At 45.1% G+C, this 20722-nt stretch overlaps 1 protein-coding gene across 3 annotated transcripts in view; it reads left to right on the top strand.

Annotated features, from left to right (window-relative positions):
• Window positions 1-20722, top strand: part of LOC139264313 (catenin delta-2-like) — a 1401072-nt gene that overhangs the window by 1293149 nt on the left and 87201 nt on the right. For all 3 annotated transcript variants that reach the window (XM_070880575.1, XM_070880576.1, XM_070880577.1), the window contains one exon: window positions 7907-8080. In XM_070880575.1, coding sequence (XP_070736676.1) covers window positions 7907-8080 — 174 coding nt within the window. The remainder of the gene's footprint in view (window positions 1-7906; window positions 8081-20722) is intronic.

Genomic DNA, 20722 nt, shown 5'->3' with positions numbered 1-20722 from the left:
GAGAGAGGGAGCTGAGAAGGACTGAAGGCCTGTGTGGCTGTGGTGTGTGCTTGTTTGGCTGTTGTGGGAGGCACAAGGGAGATTCACCAACAGCAAAAAGCCTACTAAGCACCAAGAACATAGTTGGCACCGAGTTTTTGTCCAACAAATAATAAATAACATGGAAGGGATGGTGGAGGCTCTGGAACTGGTAGCCAGGAACACTGATGGCAGAGGGCTCCCAGTAGTCCTGGAGCACGGCACTGCACCCCAAGGTACCGCACCCCCATTGCCAATCATACATGAGAGCCAGGAGCAACATCTTGCTTCTGGCTCATAGCACGTTCCCACCTTGGGACAATCCTCTCCCGTATTCGTCTAAGCAGCGGCTCGGCCGTTATCCCCCACCTCCCCACAATGAAGCATCACCTGAGGAGCTCCTCGGCCAGGCGGCTTGGAGTCAGGAGGGGAAGGGGAAGGGGTAGAGGTGGGGAGGAGAAGCGGGGCTGGAAGGGTTAGTTTTTACAGAAATACTGATGATTTCAGACAACTGTTCGGTTTAATTGTTTTTTATTTAACAAAACTTTGTTACACGCTGGTGATTTCTTAACATCAAAGGGTATAATTACACTTAACTTCAATCAACTTAAACTTTAATGGTCACCAAGGTGATGTCTACCATTGATGTATGACCTGCTCACCCAGCAGTGTGTCAGTGTGTAAATAACACCAATGTTCTTTCAGGCAAAGCGCTCATTGATGAGCCCCTAACGTAAGGCTCTTGCAGCTATCATGACACCATGGGCCCTTTCATGCAGTCTACAGGGGGGCGGGGGCATGGCTTCAGCATCAGCCTGATTGTCTGGGCAGATGTCAGCTCCGCTTCCTCATCCTCCTCTTCCTCTCTCTGGTGAGGCAGACTGTCAGACTCATCAGGTAATTTTTGTCCCCTCCTGATAGCCAAGTTGTGCAGCATGGAGCACACCACCACGAATTGAGCTACTTGCTCAGAGTGGTATTGGAGCTCACCTCCTGAGTGGTCCAGGCATCGAAAGCGCTGCTTAAGCACTCCAGTAGTTTTCTCCACGATATTGCAAGTTATTCTGTGACTCTTGTTGTATTGCCTCTAGGCTTCGGTGTGGGTGTCACGCAGGGGGGTCATCAGCCAGGTGGCGAGGCCACATCCTTTGTCACCAAGCATCCAGCATTGACCTTGTGTATGGAGAAAGAGTCAGACTGAACACTGTGAGCTCAAAGTAAAGTGTGACCTTAGTTTTTTTTATTGCAGGTCTCCAGAGTGCCTCTGCAACCTGTGAAGCCTCCTTAAATACCTATGCTCCCAAGGGGTTATAGGATCCCTTGAGACTCCAGGGGATGAGCCCGCTGGTGGCTGTACAGAGTGAATACCAGTATACATATGTAACAACACTCCCCCGCCAAAGTCAATAGTGTAACTATTTACAATGTGAGTCGATCTGGGGCCCTTCTTGCCCTGGTTAATTGTCTCGGTGTGAAAGCTGGTGTTGTTGAATCATTTGCTGGGCCCTCGCTGGGCTGCTGTGCAGCTGGCCTTGCTGGGCTGCCTGGTGTGTTGGGCCCTGCTGGGCTGCTGTGGATGATGGGTTCTGCTTCGTGGTCAACCGTGGTGCCGGTTGCCACTGGTGTGTATGTTGGGGGATCAAAAAAGGTGGGGTCCAAGGTGGGTTGCTCAGGATAGTCTGTGAATCTGGGTTTCATTTGGTCCAAGTGTTTCCGGTGAATGAGTCCATTTGAAAGTTTGACCCGAAACACCCTGCTCCCCTCTTTGGCCACAACGGTGCTGGGAAGCCACTTGGGACCTTGTCCATAATTTATTACAAATACAGGATCATTGATTTTAATCTTGCGTGACACATTTGCACTATCATGGCATGCACTTTGTTGAAGCCGCCTGCTCTACCTGTTCATGTAGATCAGGGTGAACTAACGAGAGCCTTGACTTAAGTGCTCTTTTCATGAGCAGTTCAGTAGGTGGGATCCCAGTGAGCGAGTGGGGTCTTATGCAGTAGCTAAGCAGGACTCGGGATAGGCAAGTCAGTAGTGAGCCTTCAGTTACCCTCTTCAAGCCTTGCTTGATGGTTTGCACTGCTCTCTCTGCCTGACCATTGGATGCTGGTTTAAACGGGGCAGATGTGACATGTTTGATCTCGTTACGGGTCATGAATTCTTTGAACTCAGCACTGGTAAAACATGGCCCGTTGTCACTCACCGGGACATCGGGTAGGCCGTGTGTGGCAAACATGGCCCGCAGGCTTTCAGTAGTGGCAGCAGACTGCTAGCCGACATTATCTCACATTCAATCCACATGGAGTACGCGTCTACAACCACAAAGAACATTTTACCCAAGTATGGGCCTGCATAGTCGATGTGTACCCTAGACCACCATTTGGAAGGCCAAGACCATAAACTTAGCAGCGCCTCCCTGGTGTACATTACTTAACTGCTAGCATGTATTACATCTGTGAACGCAGCACTCTTAAGTCCGCATCGATACCGGGCTACCACACGTGGGATCTGGCTATCGCTTTCATCAATACGATGCCTGGGTGGGTATTGTGGAGGTCATTGATGAAGGTGTCTCTGCTCTACTTGGGAACTACTACTCAATTGCCCCACAGAAGGCAGTCTGCCTGTATAGATATTTCATCTTTGCGCCGCTGGAACGGCTTTCCACCCCCGTGGTGGGCAATGGCATCCTACTGAGAGCATTGGCACAGTTTCTTGTGCCTGGCCTGTGGCGGATGGCGTAGTTGTATGCAGATAACGTGAGCGCCCATCTCTGGATGCGGGCCGATGCGTTGGTATTTATCCCTTTACTCTCGGAGAACAGGGATGTAAGGGCTTATGGTCAGTTTCCAATTCGAATTTCAGCTCAAACTGGTATTGAAGCATTTTCTTTACCCCATAGACACACGCTAACGCTGCTTTCTCAATCATGCTGTAGGCTCTCTCAGCCTTAGACAGACTCCTGGATGCATAAGCAACCAGTTGCAGTTTCCCGAAATCATTAGCTTGTTGCAATACACACCCGACGCCACATGACGACGCATCACATGCTAGTACAAACGCTTACATAGATCATAAAACACAAACAATTTGTTTGAGCATAACAATTTTCTCGCTTTGACAAAGGCATTTTCTTGGCTTTTGCCCCAAGCCCATTCGTCCCCTTTTTGTTGTAAGACATGCAGTGGTTCTAACAGTGTACTGAGATCCGGTAAGACATTACCAAAGTAATTCAGGAGTCCCAGAAATGACCGCAGCTCCGTCACATTCTGTGGCCTTGGTGCATTCTCGATTGCCTCCGTCTTCGCATTGTGGGCCTGATGCTGTCCGCCGCAATCTTCCTTCAGGAACTCCACTTCAGGCGCCAGGAAAAAGCACTTCGAGCGTTTGAACCTGAGCCCCACGCAGTTGAGTCGACTAAGAACCTCCTCCAGGTTCTGCAGGCGCTTGACTGTATTCCGACCTGTGACCAAGATGTCGTCTTGGAAGACCACGGTGTGTGGGACCGACTTCAGTAAACTTTCCATGTTTCTCTGGCTCTGGAATATCGCCACCGCTGATCGGATTCCAAACAGGCATCTGTTATAAACAAAATGACCTTTGTGCGTCATGATGCAGGTGAGGGTCTTCGATGATTCCTCCAGTTCCTGCGTCATGTAGGCTGAAGTCAGATCCAGCTTCGTGAACGTCTTTCCTCCCGCCAGCATTGAAAAGAGGTCGTCGGCCTTTGGTAGTGGGTATTGGTCCTGCAGGGAGAAACGATTAATAGTTACTTTGTAAGCGCCACAGATTCTGACGGTGCCGTCTATCTTGAGGACTGGGACGATAGGACTGGCCCACTTGTTGAACTCGATCGGGGAAATAGTGCCCTCTCTTTGCATCCGGTCTAGCTCGATCTCTACCCTTTCTCTCATCATGTACGGTACTGCTCTCGCCTTGTGATGGATGGGTCGCGCCCCCAGAATTAAGTGGATCTGCACTTTTGCTTCTTGGAATTTCCAGATACCTGGTTCGAACAGTGAAGGCAATTTGTTTAAGACCTGGGCACACGAAGTGTCGTCAGCATGGGATAGCGCTCGGACATCGTCCCAGTTCCAGCGTATCTTTCCCAGCCAGCTCCTGCCGAGCAGCGTGCGACCATTGCCCGGTACCACCCAGAGTGGTAGCTTGTGCACCGCTCCATCGTAGAAGACCTTTACGGTAGCACTGCCGACAGGAATCAGTTCTTTTTGTAAGTTCTTAGTTTCGTGCGAACTGGAGTTAAGACTGCCTTGAGGCCTTGTTGCACCACAACCTTTCGAAAGTCTTTTTGCCCATGATGGACTGGCTCGCGCCCGTGTCCAGCTCCATTGACACCGGGAGTCCATTTTGTTCAACATTCAGCATTATCAGGAGACAATTCGTGGTGAATGTGTGCACCCCATGTATCTCTGCCTCCTTGATCTGAGGCTCTGGTTCGTCGTGATCCTCCATGGATCTGTCCTCCTCTGCAACATGGTGGTTTGCAGGTTTAACAAGCTTTGCAGCTCGCCTGCACACTCGTTAGAGGTGTCCCATTGTTCCACAGCCCTTGCAAACATACTCTTTGTATAAGCATGAATGGAAACGATGATCACCCCTGCAGCACCAACAAGGTGTTAATAGCCTTGCATTCATCACCCTTGATGGTGGACTCTGAGACGTCTGCGGATGTGTAGCTGCAGGTATGTGTGACCTGCCCTGTACGTTACGATTCAAAGAAAACATCACTTTGTTCACAGTACTTGTAGCAGCACTTGTGTGCTGAGAGATTTGCTTCGTTTTGTCACTGGTGGCAATGAATACCTGGGCTATCGCTATGGCCTTACTCAAGGTTGGGGTCTCTACAGTCAAAAATTTGCAAAGTATGGTTTTGTGGCCAATGCCAAATACGAAAAAGTCTCTGAGCATGTGCTCCAATTATCCTTCAAATTCGCAATGTCCTGCAGGAGGTCTTAGATCGGCGACATAACTCGCCATTTCCTGGCCTTCAGACCTTCTGTAGGTGTAGAACCGGTACCTCGCCATCAGAACGCTTTCCTTCGGGTTCAAATGCTCCCAGACCAGTGTGCCCAAATCATCGTACGATTTCTCCGTGGGTTTCGCTGGAGTGAGCAGATTCTTCATGAGGCCATACGTTGGTTCCCCACTGACAGTGAGGAGGATTGCCCTTCATTTGGCAGCGCTCTCTTCCCCATCTAGCTCATTGGCCACGAAGTATTGGTCGAGTCGCTCAACAAAAGTTTCCCAATCATCTCCCTCCGAGAATTTCTCCAGGATGCCCATTGTTCTCTGCATCTTTGGGTTTGCTATCTGTATCTCATCACCAGTTTTTGTGTATGGAGAAAGAGTCAGACTGAACACTGTGAGCTCAAAGTAAAGTGTGACCTTAGTCTTTTATTGCAGGTCTCCAGAGTGCCTCTCCAACCTGTGAAGCCTCCTTAAATACCTGTGCTCCCAAGGGATTATGGGATCCCTTCGGAGTCCTGGGGATGAGCCCTCTGGTGGCTTACAGAGTAAATACAAGTATACCTATATAACAGACCTTGTGGCTGATTGTTAAACAAGTCAGATACAGTGCTCTCACGCAGCATGTGAGCATCATGTATGCTGCCCGGAAATTTAGCATTCACTGCCATTGTAATTTGTTGGTGGTCAACAACGAGTTGGACACTCAGGAAGTGGAATCCCTTACAGTTCCTGAAAACCTCTGCGCCCTGAAAAGGTGCCTGCATTGCGCTGTACATACAGTCCCTGCTCCCTGCACCTTGAGGAAGTTTGCAATTCTGGAGAATCCTAGAGTGCGCTCACTCCGTGCCTCTCTGGTCATAGAGAAGCTGATCAAGTCTCTCCTGCGTGCGTACAGGGCTTCAGTGACCTGAATAATGCAGCAATGTGTGACATGCTGAGACAGACCGCAAATGTCGCCAGCTGAGGCCTGAAAAGAACCCGACACATAGAACGACAGTGCCGTGGTGACTTTGACCTCAACGGACAGTGCAGTACTGATGGTGCTGGCAGGCTGCAGATCTCCCCTTATGAGCTGGTATACCTCAGTGATAACCTCCTTGAGGAAGCACAGTCCCCGAAGGCAGGTGGTGTACGGCAAGTCGAGGTAAGACTGCTTTTCCCTGTACTTGTGGGGGGTGTAACGTCTGGTCCTCCTCATCAGTCTGGCACGTCTTACATTGGGCACATAATGCTGTGGAGCGTACCTTCAGCCATCTTGAGTCTGCAACATGTAATTGGTCATCAAGAGAGGGTGAGAAAGGACTGGCCCCATTGCAATAGCTCACTGTTTTCCACCGATTGGTCACAAACAATGAATGTCCCGACGAAGACACCTATTAAATTCCAATCGGTCACAGTATGGTCAAGATGTTTGTACAGATGTTCACATCAACTCCAACGACCTCCAGAGTACATCCGATCTCCCACAAGGTTGAAGTACAGCAGCCTTTTAAAGGATGAGACATGTGATGTAGAACATGGTGTCCATACTGTTGTGATTCATTCAGAACAATTCCACTTTTTCTGGGCATTTTTTTTGGGTGAGCGATAATGTAGGCGATATGTGTGCAAGGTGGTGAAAGTGACGCTGGGCAAGCTCATGGCCGCTAGTTTCGGCAAATATGATCTTTATGACAAAAAAAAATGGGCGGACGGTATTATTGAATCTCGGCGTTAATTCCATGCGGAAAGTAACGCTGGGCAATATTATCGGCGTTGATTTCGCCCATTCTGATGATTACACCCAAAAAACGTGGGCAGGCAGTATTATTTTTTCCCAGCGTTACGCACATGGGGAAAGTAATGCTCGACAATAAGTTTCTGAAAAATGCCCATCAGTTTCCATTTTATGGCTAAATGGGTGATATATGGGCGTTATATGTCATTTCAGCGATAAAATGGACGTTAAGTGGGCGTTAAGCATGCAAAATAAGTGAAAAATCTAGCCCATGGAATCAAGGCGGTAACTTGAGTGAAGCTAAAGATCAAATTTGATTTAAATGAATGGCAGAAAAGGCTCAAGGGTCTGAATGGCCTACTCCTGTTCCTATGTTCCTGATTTTTATTTCCATTGAAGTCAGTGGAAATTGATAAGTGTTTTATCAGTCCCAGTGGTGCTGGAGATGGCAGAAGGGACATGAGTTTGGTAACACTGGTAGTGTGGTTTGAGAGAATGACTCAAATACATGCCAATAATGATATGAAGAAGGGAGGTCTGGCTATGTGCTCAACTCATGGGTTTCAAAGACTGATCAAGTTGGTCTTCTGAACCAGTGAAGAAACCAGAAATTAGAAAAACAAAATAAGAGCTTTAATAGTGCGCGTCTTTCTTGGTTCTGATTGGGTGCTGAGATCTAATGAATACATTCAGAAGGTCTTGACAGAGATGCTGCAAACCATGTGGAACCACAGTTCATATGAAATGGGAAACTGTTACAAAACAGATGTGGTAGTCTTTTTAAGAAATGTAAACAATTTTCACCACCTTCCTCTGGGTCTCCTTAGGTCATGGAGTATTCTCCAAAAAGGTAGGCAGACAGTCTGCATCCAGGATTTTACCTGCACTCCTCTTGAGCCAGTTCCTTGAAGCTGAAAAATCGCCCTCTAAATTTCTCCTCCTTCCCAATGGGGAATCAGCGGACATATGTTTGTTTTCCGCCCCTAGATTGTGGTAGGAACTGAAAGCTCAGCTCCTGGGAAACTGGGGTTACAAATCGGTATTTTGCCATTCATTGGCAGTGTGCGTTGGCATCACCAGCATTCTGTACTGGATAAAGAATGTGTTGCCATATTACTTGATTAGTGTGTTTACGTGGAGATTTAATTTCTTTCCTTCCTTGTTTCCCTTTCCTAGTGGGATGGTGTTGGACCTCTCCCAGAGGCGGCAAGCCCACCAAAGGGTATACAGCTCCTGTGGCATCCCTCAATAGTCAAACCCTACCTCACACTTTTGTCAGAATGCTCGAATCCAGATACCCTTGAGGGGGCGGCGGGAGCCTTACAGAACCTGGCTGCGGGGAGCTGGAAGGTAAGTCGATCAAAACTGTGCTTGCACACTGTGCTTTATGTGCTGTTTTCCCTGTCTTTAAAATTTTCATCCTTGTTTTCAAATCCCTCCATGGCCTCATCTCTCCCTATCTCTGTAACCTCCTCCAGCTCTCCATCCCCCCCGAGATCTTTACGCTTCTCCAATTCTAGCCTCTCGCACATCCCCGGATTTCTTCACCACACCATTGGCGGCTGTGCCTTCAGCTATCTAAGCTCTCATCTCTGTAAGTCCCTCCCTAAACCTTTCCGCCTTTTTACCTCTCTCTCTTTTCAGATGCCCCTTAAAACCTACCATACCTATCTTAATATCAAAGGGTTAAAAAAAATTTGTTATTGCTTCTGTGAAGCACCTTGGGACATTTTACTATGTTAACAGAGCTATACAAATGCAGGTTGTTGCACTAGCCATGATAAGATTGGCAGTATCTTTAGGCCCAGCAGAATTTGTGATCCCTCTAAATTAGGAGTCCTGCTGTGGGTGTACTCACTTTCAAGTCTTACTGGCATAGTTAATGAGATTAATCTGCATCCATCAAACTTTCTAAAGTCAGTTTTATTTCTGCTGTGTTCAGGTTCTGTTGTCCCTCTCTCGTCCAACTGGTTCACTCATTATATTTATCTGAAGAGAAGAAATTACCTCCATTAGTTTGCATAAACTGAACTTGAAAACCCACTTTCTAGACAATGTTCCGTTTTATCGCACCCCTACTTTTTACAAGGTTTAAATGGTAAGAAATGTCCCCTCGGTGAGTCTCCAACTTTGGCCAGAGAGAGGCAATGAGCAGAGGCTAAGCATGGGGAGGGAGGGAAAATCGGTAACTAAATAATCCAGGCAGTCACACGCCTCCCAATAGCTTGGAGCTGATCAAGGGACACCTCTACTTGGGAATATCTGTAGTACCAAACACAGAACGGCTAAAGAGGAAGGGAGGAGCAGCCAGAATGATACTGAGGTTGAAAGGGTTAAATTATGATGACAGGTTGCACAGACCAGGCTTGTAGTCCCTCGAGTATAGAAGATTAAGAGGTGATCTAATTGAGGTGTTTAAGATGATTGAAGGAGTTGATAGTGTAGATTTCTGCTGGTGGGAGTCTAGAACAAAGGGCCATAACTTTAAGATTAGGGCTAGGCTGTTCAAGGATGATGTCAGAAAGCAGTTCTTCACACAAAGGTTAGTGAAAATCTGGATCTCTCTCCTCAAAAAACTGTTGAGGCTGGGGTTCAATTGAAAATTTCAAAACTGAGATTGATAGATTTTTGTTAGGAAAGGGTATTAAGGGTTACTGAACCAAAGCGGGTGGTAGGAATTAAAATACAGATTAGCGATAATCTAATTCAATGTTGGAACAGGCTCGAGGTGCTGAATGGCTTACAAAAACAACTTATATTTATATTTTACACCTGTTCCTATGTTCCTAAAAATAAATGATGAATAAAGCAATCAAAATGTTCTGATTTTATAAACAAAAAGTTATTGACCTGTGCCTTAAGTCTTTTAAATTCTCTGCTATCCTTTTCTTCTCTATTACTTTATGCATTTTCTCCTCTATATCAAGAGGATTAGATACTCCAGCCTGCAAACATCACCACAGCAGCTAATTATGTGCCCAAAAAATCCACAAATGGCAATGTGATAATAACAAGATAATGTGTTTTAGTGATGTTGGTTGAAGAATAATTATTGGCCAGGACATCGGGGAGCAGAACTCCCCTGCTGTTCTTTGAAATAGTGTCATGGGATTTTTCACGTCCACCTGAGAGGGCAGACGGGATCTCGGTTTAATGTTCCATCCGAAAGACGCCACCTCCAACAGTGCAGCAGCAGTACTGCACTGAAGTATCAGCCTGGATTATGTGTTCAAGTCTCTGGGGTGGGACTTGAACCCACAACTTTCTGACTCAAAGGTGGGAGTGCTACTGACTAAGCCATGGTTGACACTGAAGGTGCAGACTCTTTACTGGGCTACAGTTTCATGGACACCCAAGTCCCTTTTGTTGCGGGTAGCCCTACGCAGTGAGTGTCATCCGCTGGCTTTTTAAAAAAAATCTGTGGGAGCCCCACGCAGCTGAGCCTGATCCTGCGCTCACCCAAAGTCGCATTTGCACATGTCCACACACTTCGGCAGGATTAACGGCCATTCACGAGGGCTCTAATTGATTTTTCTTCAATCATGGTCAATGAAGCCACCTACCAAGACCCTGGTTGAGATCAGCTAACTCAACGTTGCCTAGGTATAAAACCTGCGACCTCTGTATGCTTTAGTCCCATGCTAGCACTGTATTTACCAGAAGAACCATTGGGAGAATCTTTTTTATTATTATTATTAACTTCATTCCCCTCTGGTTTGCATCCCACCTCCAGTTAGGGCATTAGTGAATGGGGAGGTAAATATAATGCTTGGCTGTCAGGGAAAGCCAGTACAGTTTTGAGACACTGACTGGCTGTGTCTATGGTGTACACAGGACAGGCACTTGCAGTATATTCAGAGTATGACAAAGAACATGTCAAGATGGTGGTATTTTAAGCCCCATTTCATTTCTATGTAAAGGGAAGTTCTTGGTTCCCCTTGTTGGCCAAGGAGATAAGATGCTGCCATGTGGAAGCCCAAAATATTTAGATCAGATTAAGGGCCCAGATTTGATGGCTAGTTTGTGCTGTTAGCTGATCTCTGCTGGGACTGTTACAATTGTCCTCAATAGGCTTTGGTGGATGAAGAAAAAAATCAGATCCTCACTCCCAACTGTGGGCATCTGGCAATGGAAAATCCTTGCCTCTTTGTCAGTAGAACTTATTAAAGGGGATCCACCCAGACCTTTCTATACTCCTTTCATACAATATTACAGCACAGAAATCGAGCATTTGGCCCATTGGGCCTGTGCTGGCTTTTTGAAAGAGCTATCCAATTAGTCCCACCCCCCCCCTCCTGCTCTTTTTCCATAGCCCTGCAAATGTTTCCTTTTTTTCCTTTTCAAGTATATATCCAATTTCCTTTTGAAAGTTACGATTGAATCTGTTTCCTCCACCCTTTCAGGCAGTGCTTTCCAGATCACTGCATTAAAAAAAAATTGTCCTCATCACCCCTCTGTTATTTTTGCCAATCATTTGAAATCTGTGTCCTCTGGTTACTGACTCTCCTTCCAGTGGAAACAGTTTCTCCTTATCTATCAATATCCTTTATAATTTTGGACATGAGTTAGGAGTATTCCCTGAGCATCCCAGGAATACTACATTTGCCAGAAGTGTGCATTCAACGTGTAGTGAAGGGATAGATCCAAGTCCTGAAGTAGGCCTTAACTAAGAGAGATCAGGAAGACCCCCTACTTTGAGGATTGACAGCATTTGATTTACAAGCTTCAAGGTATCGACTAAATCAAATGGATAAGGATGCAGGGTATCGTCCACATGGTGTGATTGTGATGCGCACATCAATGGAAACAAAAGATTTTCACCTGGAGGGTTAATGCAACCTACTGGAGGAATTGAAGGCAGTTTTATCTTAAACTGCTGCATCAATTGCTTTGGATATGAATATCAATAAGAGAAGCCCCACACAGACCTGGGGTATGTTAAATCCCAACTGGGCCAACAAACACAGGCTAATAAGGCTATGGCACTGAATCTAACATGCACTTTATATATTTCGACCAAAGATTCCCTTGAAGTGCCGCTGTTTGTTGAGAGACAGTTTAGATGGTTGCTGGAGGACTCCAGCGGCTGCTTACACAGGGGCCGATTTAAAATAAGGCCAACCAATTACCTTGAACAACCTGAAGCCATTCCGTTGTACAGTTTTAGTGCATTGCTTAAAAGAAAACTTTTTCCGCCTCTTACTCGATTGACAAGGTACCTCGATGTTCAAAACTACAGAATAACTATGTATTCAAAAAAGAAAATAAATATTGAGAATTGTGCAGTAATTCTAGCTGCCATCCAAAGAAGGTAAAACTGCCTAACAGGCACTTCTCAATTTTTTGCATTATAAATTCCTCATAATGGAACATACCTAATTTAACATGTCACAATGTTTGGCAGTGGAGATGTTGCAGCATCACCGATGGTGGGAGAATTTAATTACAACATGACAACATGACATAGGCAATTTCCATTCACAATGTGGACATAGGAATGTACAATGGATATATAAAAATACAGATTAAGTTACATCTGTGCGTCCTGGTCCAGTTCACTACCACCAACTAACTGTCCTTCATCTGAAGACTGCACTTGGTCTTGACTGCTTGGGGGTCATTTTGACTATTTGGGCCATTGAAGTCAATGGAAATGAAAATCGAGAGAGACAGATAACGGGTGGCTGATCCGATATTGGCATTACTTATGCCACACCATAATTTCCTGAGACTTGTACACCCTAAAACTCGTAGGACATAGATGCGCCATTACAATGGTGCAAACCCCACCAGATGTCTCAAAACGCTTTACAGCCAACAAAGTAGATTTGGAGTGTAGTCACTGTTGTAATATGGGAAACGCAGCCAACGTGCGCACAGCCATCTCCCCCAAACAGCAATGTGATAAAGATCAGATAATCTGTTTTTGTGATGAAGGATAAATATTGGCCAAGACACCGGGGATAACTCCCCTGCCCTTTGAAATAGTCCCACAGGATCTTTTATGTCCAGCTGAGAGGGCAGACGGGGCCTCAGTTTAACATCTCATCCAAAAGACAGCATCTCTGACAGTGCAATACTGCCCCACACTGCATTGAAGTGGCAGCCTAGATTTATGTGCTTGAGTTCCTGGGGTAGGACTTGAACCCACAACCTTCTGACTCAGAAGTAAGTGTGCTACCCACTGAGCCATGGCTGCACCTTGTGCATAGTACACACTGCAGGCACAGTGCGCCAGTGGTGGAGGGAGTGAATGTTTAGTCTTGGTCCATCTAACGGAGTCCTTGTTAATGGCCAGACTAATGTTGTGGGCCAATTTCACCTCCATGATTCACCAGGAACTTGGAGTCTACTCTCCAACATCAAAGAGCTTTAAGAAATGGTCTTGAGAGAGATGACCCACCTAGCCATCAGGCAACACTTATCCTTCAGCATAAGACCATGGATTGTGATTTTTGTAGGTGTCCACGGTTGCATGAGAGTCCGTATTTTTTATTGTCACAGTGCAATCAATGGGCATTCAAGGATCCAATGGCTCCGCCTCTCCTGCTCATTGGAAGAATCTTCAAATTGCAGGCTACACTGCTTGCCTTCCCAGTGCTTTGGTGTTTTTTTTAAACCATTATGAGGATATGGACGTCAATAGCAAGGCCAGCATTTATTACCCATCCCTGAAAGCCCTGAGAAGGTGGTGGTGAGCCGCCTTCTTGAACTGCTGCAGTCCGTGTGTTGAAGGCACTCCTATTAGGTAGGGAATTCCAGGATCTTGACCCAGCAACGATGAAGGAATGGCGATATGTGTCTAAGTATGGATGGTGTGTGATCTGAAGGGAAACGTGGCGGTAATGGTGTGCCCATTTACCCGCTGCCCTTGTCCTTCTAGGTGGTGGAGGTCACGGGTTTGGGAAGTGCTGCCGATGCAGCCTTGGCGAGTTGCTGCAGTGCATCTTGTGGATAGTACACACTACAGACAAGGTGCGCCAGGTGACGGGAGTGAATGTTTAGTGTTGGTCCATTTAACAGAGTCCTTGTTGATGGCCAGATTAGTGTTGTAGGTACTTGGAGTAGTAACTCAAACTGACATTTGTTACAACGCCATGAAAATAGCATCTGCTAAATTAGTGTAGGTTGAGGGATACAATGAAAAATAATGTTGCAATAAAACATTGGGACATGCAACTGCCTTACCGCAGTCCTCAATGAACTACAATGATTTTTAAATTGAATATATTGGTGTGTGCTGCAATAGTTTAGTAAATTATAGCCTTTTTCAGCAAAAATAAATTACTACTATTTTTAATAATGCGCTTTAGTGTCAGCTGTGGCTCAGTGGGTGGTACTCTCGCCTCTGAGTCAGAAGGTTGTAGGTTCAAGACCCACTTCAGGGACTCGAGCACAAAAATCTAGGCTGACACTTCAGTGCAGTGCTGAGGGTGTGCTGCATTGTCGGAGGTGTCATCTTTTGGATGAGTCGTTAAACCGAGACCCTGTCTGCTCTCTCAAGTGGACGTAAAAAATCCCATGGCACTATTTCGATGCAGAGCAGGGGAGTTATTCCCGGTGTCATGGCCAATATTTATCCCTCAATCAATATTACAAAAACAGATTATCTGGTCATTATCACATTGCTGTTTGTGAGAGCTTGCTGTGCACAAATTGGCTGCGTTTCCCACATTACAACAGTGACTACACTCCAAAAGTACTTCATTGGTTGTACAGTACCTTGAGACGTCTGATGGTCATGAAAGGTGCTATATAAATCCAAGTCTTTCTTTCTTTTAGAGTGCACAGATGTAATTTAGTCTCCTTTCTGAAATCATACATTCTGTCATTTTTATATTTCCATTACAAATTCCTATGTCTACATTTACAATGAAAATGATTTATGTAAACTTATCACACTGTAGTTATATTCTCTCACCAGTGGTAGAGCTGCAGTGCGTCCACTGGAGGGAGGGTGCAATTACAGCATGAAAGGTTTACATAGACAACTCCATTATAACATGGACATAGAAGTGTATAATGGGAATATAAAAATAAAGTATGACTTTAAATTGGGAACTCAATTACAACTGTGCACCCTGGCAAAATTCTTCTTCTACCCCTAACCCTGCTCCACTTTAAGACTGCACATAGCTTTGGCTCATCTCAGATGTGCACTGTCACAGAAGGTCAACTAGCATTCATAAAATTCTGTATTTTATTGGCTTAGTACTGTACTCACAAGCACAACTCTTTGCCAAATGTTTGAAACCGTGTATGGTGTAATGTGTGGACACCCAGAGTTGGATTCATCATCATCATGAACGATTCCTCGTATCGAGGATGATTTGCTTCCACGCCAAAAAGGGATAAGTTCACAGGTGTTTCAATGAAGGATCTAATACTCCAGGTCCCGAACTACATGTTGAAGGGTGGAAGATGCCTGTGCATGGATTTTTTTAACATATGGTGGCCGTTGCACATTAGCCACCACACGGGCTTGACAGAGCTAGGTCTTGGTCCAGTGGCAAGGATTAACCAAGATGACTGGAGACCAGCTCTGCCGCACGGACCTAGTGTGTACACATATTGCAGTGTGGGCTGGCCCGTGCTGCCCCTGGGCCCTCGCCTCTTCTGGGCCCCGAACTCACGCCTCTCCTGGGCCCCAATCACATCGCTCCACGATCTCTCGCCGCTCCTTCGCCCCGACTTCGCCGCTCCTGATGTACCTGCCCGCACACCAATCAGCGACCTGGATTTTGGTGACATCCAATCCAGTCGCTCTCTTCACAGCCGTCGCTCTCCTGCACCAGCATGCGCTGTACCTTGACATGGTATGCTCCATGCTGCTCCTCCTTTAAGGCCCCGACCTGCTGCTGATGATCCTCGCAGGTCGGGGCCGCCGCGCTGAATTCCGGCTCCACACTTATCCAAGCAAAGGTTGCTCTCTCCAACTTCTCTTCCACGGAATTCTGGATAAGATGATGTCTGCGCAGGCTGCTGCCCTTTCGCTGTGCAACTCTCCACAGAATTTTAACTGGGAAGTCACACAACATACCGACTTGGACATATATTGCTATTCCTTCAAAACCCTGGAATCCTCAATCCCATTGTCAGCAAAGATTGCCGACAGGTTTCTGCTAACAGCTTTGTAAGAACACCCTCACCGCACAGACTGAGGCGGTTCAGGCAGAAGGCCGACCACCACCTTCTCAAGGGGAATTAGGGAAGGGAAATAAATGCCAGCCTTATCTGTGATGCCCAAATACCGAGAATATTTTACAAAATGAAAGCGGGGCACTGTGAACTGATGTTTTCCCATTGAACACGAGCGCTTCGTGGTGACATCATCTCACGCAGGGCGCGCTGTACTAAATAGTGGTGACAACATGCAGTGATGACAACAACTTCCATTTATATAGCCTCTAGTTTTTATTAAAAAGGGCTGCGGTGCTTCGTAGAATAAGCGTATGGGGAGCGGGCAAGATATGTGCTGCGTCGGGGTAGAAGACACTTTAGCACCAGATGTAGCACAGGCATTGATCATTTGATATCACACATGCCTTTAAGGTGGTGCAAGGAAGCTCAGAACATCCCAGCAAGGGCTGAGTGAAAATCACACAGCTATTCACCTCAAGCAGCTTATCGGCGCTTCACAGCAACTGATTGTTATAGATGATCTGTCTGCAGCGATAGCTGTGAGGAATCGTGTCTGCCATGGAAACGTCTACATTGGAGGGAAAATAAAATGAAAGTCACTAAAGGAAGAGAAAAAAATGCTTAGTAACAGATTCACGCCAAATTTCTTCCGAGCATAGCAGTACGTGGCTGAGAACTAAGTACATGAACATTAGGAACAAGAGTAGGCCATTCAGCCCCTTGAGCCTGTTCCGCCATTCAATTAGATCATGGCTGATCTGTATCTCAGCTCCATTCTTGATTTCATTTTTCACTTTTTCACTTTTACTTTTCACTTTTAAATGGCCTTGCTCTAATTTTCAGATTATGTGCCCTTGTTCTTGATTTCCGCACCAGAGGAATAAGTTTCTCTGTATCTGCCCTATCGAATCCGTTTAACATTTTAAGCACCTCCATCAGATCACCCCCTCAATCCTATATACTTGAGGGAATACAAGCCAAGTTTATGCAATTTAACGCACTAATCCCTGATATCTATCTACAAAATAGCAAAATACTGCGGATGCTGGAATCTGAAATAAAAACAGAAAATGCTGGAAATTTCAGCAGGTCAGGCAGCATCTGTGGAGAGAAACAGAGTTAACGTTTCAAGTCGATGACCCTTCTGTTGAATCTTCTCTGCATCCCCTCCAAGGCCAATATATCCTTTCCAGTGCCCAAAAGCAAATGCAAGACTCCAGATGGGGTCTGACCAAAGCTCTGTACAAAAGCAGCGTAATCCAGCCCCCTTGAAATATAGATAGTGCTTGCGCTTGTGACTAAATGATTGCATTTTTTTTCCTAAAACTAAAAAAGACCTTGGTCCATCTAGTTTCCCTTCTACCATCCTGATAGTGGTCGGATATAATGATAATGGAGCTGTTGACCATTCATGGCAATCAGTCTCGATTAGTTTAGAGACCCAGACATGAGGCGAGGAAAACCTCAATGGTGGAGAGCTTTAGGAAGCATAAGTCCAAAGTCATCTGTTCCTCTCAAGCATGCTACACTTACCACATGTCCTGTCTCAAATTACTTGTATACTATCTCTCAAATGTTATTTCCTGAAAGAAATCTATCTAATTTGTAATTGCATTTGAATTAATCAATATTAACTGTTTCCGCTGTCTCCCTGTTCCATGAATTGACCACTTGTTCACTGAAATTGGGGACGATTTTAACCCTACCCATTCAGCAGAAACTTGGCAGGTGGGCAATTAAAATTGCCCTGGATCTTACCTGTTCAAAAGCCGCCATGATCACAGAATCTGCAATTTTAACCTGCTCTCCTGAGCAGGCAGCATGGCCACGCGCTCTCGGAGCCAACAGGGTCCTTCTTTACATATGCATGTTGCGGCCTAATGGCTTCATTGCGACCCAACTTTAACTTTAACAGGCCTGAGCGGGGAATCCATCTGCAGTTAAAATTGTTTCCGCAGATTAGTTTGAATTTACCCACCTTCAAGAGCAGGCCATGTCCTCTGGTTCTACTGTTCTGGACAAGGTGACATTGCTTGTCATGGTCTACATTATCTAGTCTCTTTAGAATCCAAAAAACAGTAATGATATCATCTCTCAAGCTTCTCTTTTCCAGTGAAAACATGCCCAATTTACATAATCACTCCTCATAATCCAATCTCGCCATCATTCTGTTTGCTATCTTCTGTATCCTTTCAATAGCTTCAATATCCTTTTTGTACTGTGGCAGCCAGAACTGTACACAGTATTCTAAGTGTGGTTGCAAAATGATTTATGAAGTGGCAGGATTATCTCACTATTTCGGCTCAATATTGACCTTTTCCGACATTCCAACATCTGATTTGCTTTACTCACTGCCACTGAGCATTGTTGTGATAGCTTCAATTTATTGTCAATCAGAATTCCCAGATCTCTTTCAATTTCCATGCACATTATTTTCGTTTTATTTAATTAAGTGTCCCTCCCTAGACTTTTTTTGACCCCATGTGAAGCACCATTTCATATGCCACCTGTCTGCATTGGCGGTAATTTGTGGGAATGGATCACACTTTATAGAGCCCGTCCGTTTGCATTCCATTGTGTACAGAGACTTAGATAGAGAACTAAGCCAGTGGGATTCCTTACACACCTCACTTGAGAAGATATTGTAAAAGTATAATGCCATATCTGTTTATACATGCTTTCATAGAATGACACAGAATTTTCAGCCCAGAAACAAATTCCTCATGAGCCTCCTTGCACTCTATTTACTTCAACTCACCCTATCAACATATCCTTCTATTCCTTTCTCCCTCGTGTAATTAGCTAGCTTCTCCTTGAATGCATCTGTGCTATTCACCTCAAGCAAGTTCTCGAATGCAAAAGGCAGGAGGCAACAGAGCAGAGTAGCACTGGGTTAAGTGTAAACCACAAGGTGATAGGAAGGGACAATATGTATGAATATAAAGGGGCTGCAGGAGGGGTAAAAACTAAAAATCATGATTTCAAAACTAGTATTAAAACACTCTACCTAAACGCACGCAGCATTCGAAATAAAGTAAATGAGTTGACGGCACAAATCATTACAAATGGGTATGATTTGGTGGCCATTACAGAAACGTGGTTGCAGGGTGGCCAAGACTGGGAATTAAACATACAGGGGTATCTGACAATTCGGAAAGATAGACAAGAAGGGAAAGGAGGTGGGGTAGCTCTGTTAATAAAGGATGATATCAGGGCAGTTGTGAGAGATGATATTGGCTCTAATGAACAAAATGTTGAATCATTGTGGGTGGAGATTAGAGATAGTAAGGGGCCTATAAACTACACTGGTGGGTGTAGTTTATAGGCCCCCAAATAATAACTTCACGGTGGGGCGGACAATAATCAAGGGAATAATGGAAGCATGTGAAAAAGGAACGGCAGTAATCATGGGGGATTTTAACCTACATATCGATTGGTCAAATCAAATCGCATGGGGTAGCCTGGAGGAGAAATTCATAGAATGCATACGGGATTGTTTCTTAGAACAGTATGTTACAGAACCTACAAGGGAGCAAGCTATCTTAGATCTGGTCCTGTGTAATGAGACAGGAATAATAAATGAGCTCCTAGTAAAAGATCCTCTCGGAATGAATGATCACAGTATGGTTGAATTTGTAATACAGATTGAGGGTGAGGAAGTAGTGTCTCAAACGAGCGTACTATGCTTAAACAAAGGGAACTGCAGTGGGATGAGGGCAGAGTTAGCTAAAGTAGACTAGGAACACAGACTAAACGGTGGCACAATTGAGGAAGAGTGGAGGACTTTTAAGGAGCTCTTTCATAGTGCTCAACAAAAATATATTCCAGTGAAAAAGAAGGGCGGTAAGAGAAGGGATAACCAGCCGTGGATAACCAAGGAAATAAAGGAGAGTATCAAATTAAAAACCAAAGCGTATAAGGTGGCCAAGGTTAGTGGAAAACTAGAAGATTGGGAAAATTTTAAACGACAGCAAAGAATAACTAAGAAAGCAATAAAGAAAGGAAAGATAGATTACGAAAGTAAACTTGCGCAAAATATAAAAACAGATAGTAAAAGCTTTTACCGATATATAAAACGGAAGAGAGTGACTAAAGTAAATGTTGGTCCCTTAGAAGATGAGAAGGGGGATTTAATAATGGGAAATGTGGAAATGGCTGAGACCTTAAACAATTATTTTGCTTCTGTCTTCACAGTGGAAGACACAAAAACCATGCCAAAAATTGCTGGTCACGGGAATGTGGGCAGGGAGGACCTTGAGACAATCACTATCACTAGTGGGGTATTGCTGGACAGGCTAATGGGACTCAAGGTAGACAAGTCCCCTGGTCCTGATGAAATGCATCCCAGGGTATTAAAAGAGATGGCGGAAGTTATAGCAGATGCATTCGTTATAACCTACCAAAATTCTCTGGACTCTGGGGAGGTACCAGTGGATTGGAAAGCAGCTAATGTAATGCCTCTGTTTAAAAAAGGGGGCAGACAAAAGGCAGGTAACTATAGGCCGGTTAGTTTAACATCTGTAGTTAATGCTTGATGTAGGGAAAATGCTTGAAGCTATCATTAAGGAAGAAATAGCGGGACATCTAGATAGGAATAGTGCAATCAAGCAGATGCAACATGGATTCATGAAGGGGAAATCATGTGTAACTAATTTACTGGAATTCTTTGAGGATATAACGAGCATGGTGGATAGAGGTGTACCGATGGATGTGGTGTATTTAGATTTCCAAAAGGCATTCGATAAGATGCCACACAAAAGGTTACTGCAGTAGATAAAGGTACGCGGAGTCAGAGGAAATGTATTAGCATGGATCGAGAATTGGCTGGCTAACAGAAAGCAGAGAGTCGGG

The sequence above is a fragment of the Pristiophorus japonicus genome, chromosome 5 (assembly GCF_044704955.1).
Source record: "Pristiophorus japonicus isolate sPriJap1 chromosome 5, sPriJap1.hap1, whole genome shotgun sequence".
Lineage (NCBI taxonomy): Eukaryota > Metazoa > Chordata > Chondrichthyes > Pristiophoridae > Pristiophorus > Pristiophorus japonicus.
The sequence above is the reverse complement of the archived record's forward strand: the minus strand, read 5'-3'. Positions and strand labels throughout refer to the sequence as shown.